A 1,519-nucleotide genomic window follows, 5' to 3' on the forward strand; every position below is an offset into this window, starting at 1 on the left:
GGGGCAACTTATTCTACAAGCCCAAAAAAGCTATCAAAAGAACTGACCGCAAGTGTTGGCCGACATGTTTTGCTCAATGTCTGTAAACATTCTGATAAATCGATAAAGCTTAGCAGTGTTTCTCACAAGAGAAAAAAAACTGTCGGTGATTAGCCTAAACGGGATCATTGCCTGAGTTAAAAAACAAACCACGGCAAAAATGACGGAACGGTCACGTCCAGCTCACTCGCCACCCAAAAGGCCAAAACCGGAGAACCATCCAAAACCCCCTACCACCGTTCCTGCCACGCGGGCCCCATAAATCCCCGGCCACATCGCCCGTCTGGATTCTACACCCGCCTCCCTCCCGCTGCCCGGTGACGGGCTTCAGCCGGTCTACACCCGCAAGTTGACCGCCAGCCGTCGCGCTGCCTTCTTCTCCTCTGCCGGTAAATAAAACCCCACGACGAGGAAAAAAAAAACTCTTTTCTACTAACACGCGCAGCCCCAGCGAAGCAGCTCAGCGGCGACAACAAAAGAGGGGGCCCTTTCCGTTGGTCGCCACCGCCACCGCCACCTCGCCTCGGCCCACCCCCCGCTCCTCCGCACGCCCGCGCGGGATCTCGCGCTCGCCCCGAGGAGGGCTCTCCCGGTGAGCGCTCGTCGATTGGTCGGTGCGCACGTGGTGATCGCGGGCGGATCTGGCGGGGTCTCGCCGGATCTCGGGCCATTTCGGGGGGTCGTTGCTGATGGTTGGGTTTCCTTTGTTTTGTAGCAGGGTTTGCGGCGGGCGATGGCGAGCCGGGTGAAGGAGGACGAGAAGAACGAGCGGGTCATACGGGGGCTGCTCAAGCTGCCCGCCAACAAGAGGTGCATCAACTGCAACAATTTGGTAGGTTTCTCTCTAGATTGCTCCAGTTCGCTTCCTTAATGTGGTCGGATTTGAGACCGCGTTCGGGTGTGGGAGTCTAGAGTGGCTTAGAGGTCGCTTGACTTCATCCGCCATGGTTTGCTGCAAATGGCGCCTATCTGTCAAACACGAATGCGCATGGCGTAGGAGGGTTCTCATGGACATGGACTGGTAGGGGGTCTAACCATCATCCTGTTAGGTGGGCTAGAGATAAATGCAGCCTCGGTCTGCAGATTATGCCGTGGTCCTAAATAAATACGGCAGTCACAAGCATGGTGTTGGGATGCAACATGAGCCTAAGCTATTAATAATAAGGAAAGTGGCGATGGATTATGGGTGCCTCATCGCTCGCCACACCTTGTTAAGCTTGAGGCCCTTTTATGCGCACTCCCTTAGTGGCTAGGCGCCCACCGAAGCTACCAATGTGGAAACTGGGAGGCCCATTTGGATGACTACCATTTTGGTAATCGACTCTTGCCCTTTCTTTGAAGCTACTGAGGTCTCTTCAGTGGTTTCGTTGTTGGGATGCACCGCAGTGATGTTACTAAATCTTAATTGTTAGTGCCACATTTGCATCCTGCATAACTTTGTGCCATGAGTTGTTGTCAATTGTTCATGTTCTATTCAATT

At 53.9% G+C, this 1,519-nt stretch overlaps 1 protein-coding gene across 3 annotated transcripts in view; it reads left to right on the plus strand.

Annotated features, from left to right (window-relative positions):
• The first annotated feature begins 402 nt into the window (after nucleotides 1-402).
• The window catches only part of LOC123144334 (arf-GAP domain and FG repeat-containing protein 2), an 8,033-nt gene continuing 6,916 nt past the window's right edge, over nucleotides 403-1,519 (plus strand). For 2 of the 3 annotated variants that reach the window (XM_044563432.1, XM_044563434.1), the window contains exons 1-2: nucleotides 403-631; nucleotides 755-871. In XM_044563432.1, the coding sequence (XP_044419367.1) occupies nucleotides 773-871 (99 nt within the window). In that variant the 5' untranslated portion in view covers nucleotides 403-631; nucleotides 755-772. The remainder of the gene's footprint in view (nucleotides 632-754; nucleotides 872-1,519) is intronic. The other variant, XM_044563433.1, reaches the window with a different exon arrangement.

The sequence above is a fragment of the Triticum aestivum genome, chromosome 6D (genome assembly GCF_018294505.1).
Source record: "Triticum aestivum cultivar Chinese Spring chromosome 6D, IWGSC CS RefSeq v2.1, whole genome shotgun sequence".
Classification (NCBI taxonomy): Eukaryota; Viridiplantae; Streptophyta; class Magnoliopsida; order Poales; family Poaceae; genus Triticum; species Triticum aestivum.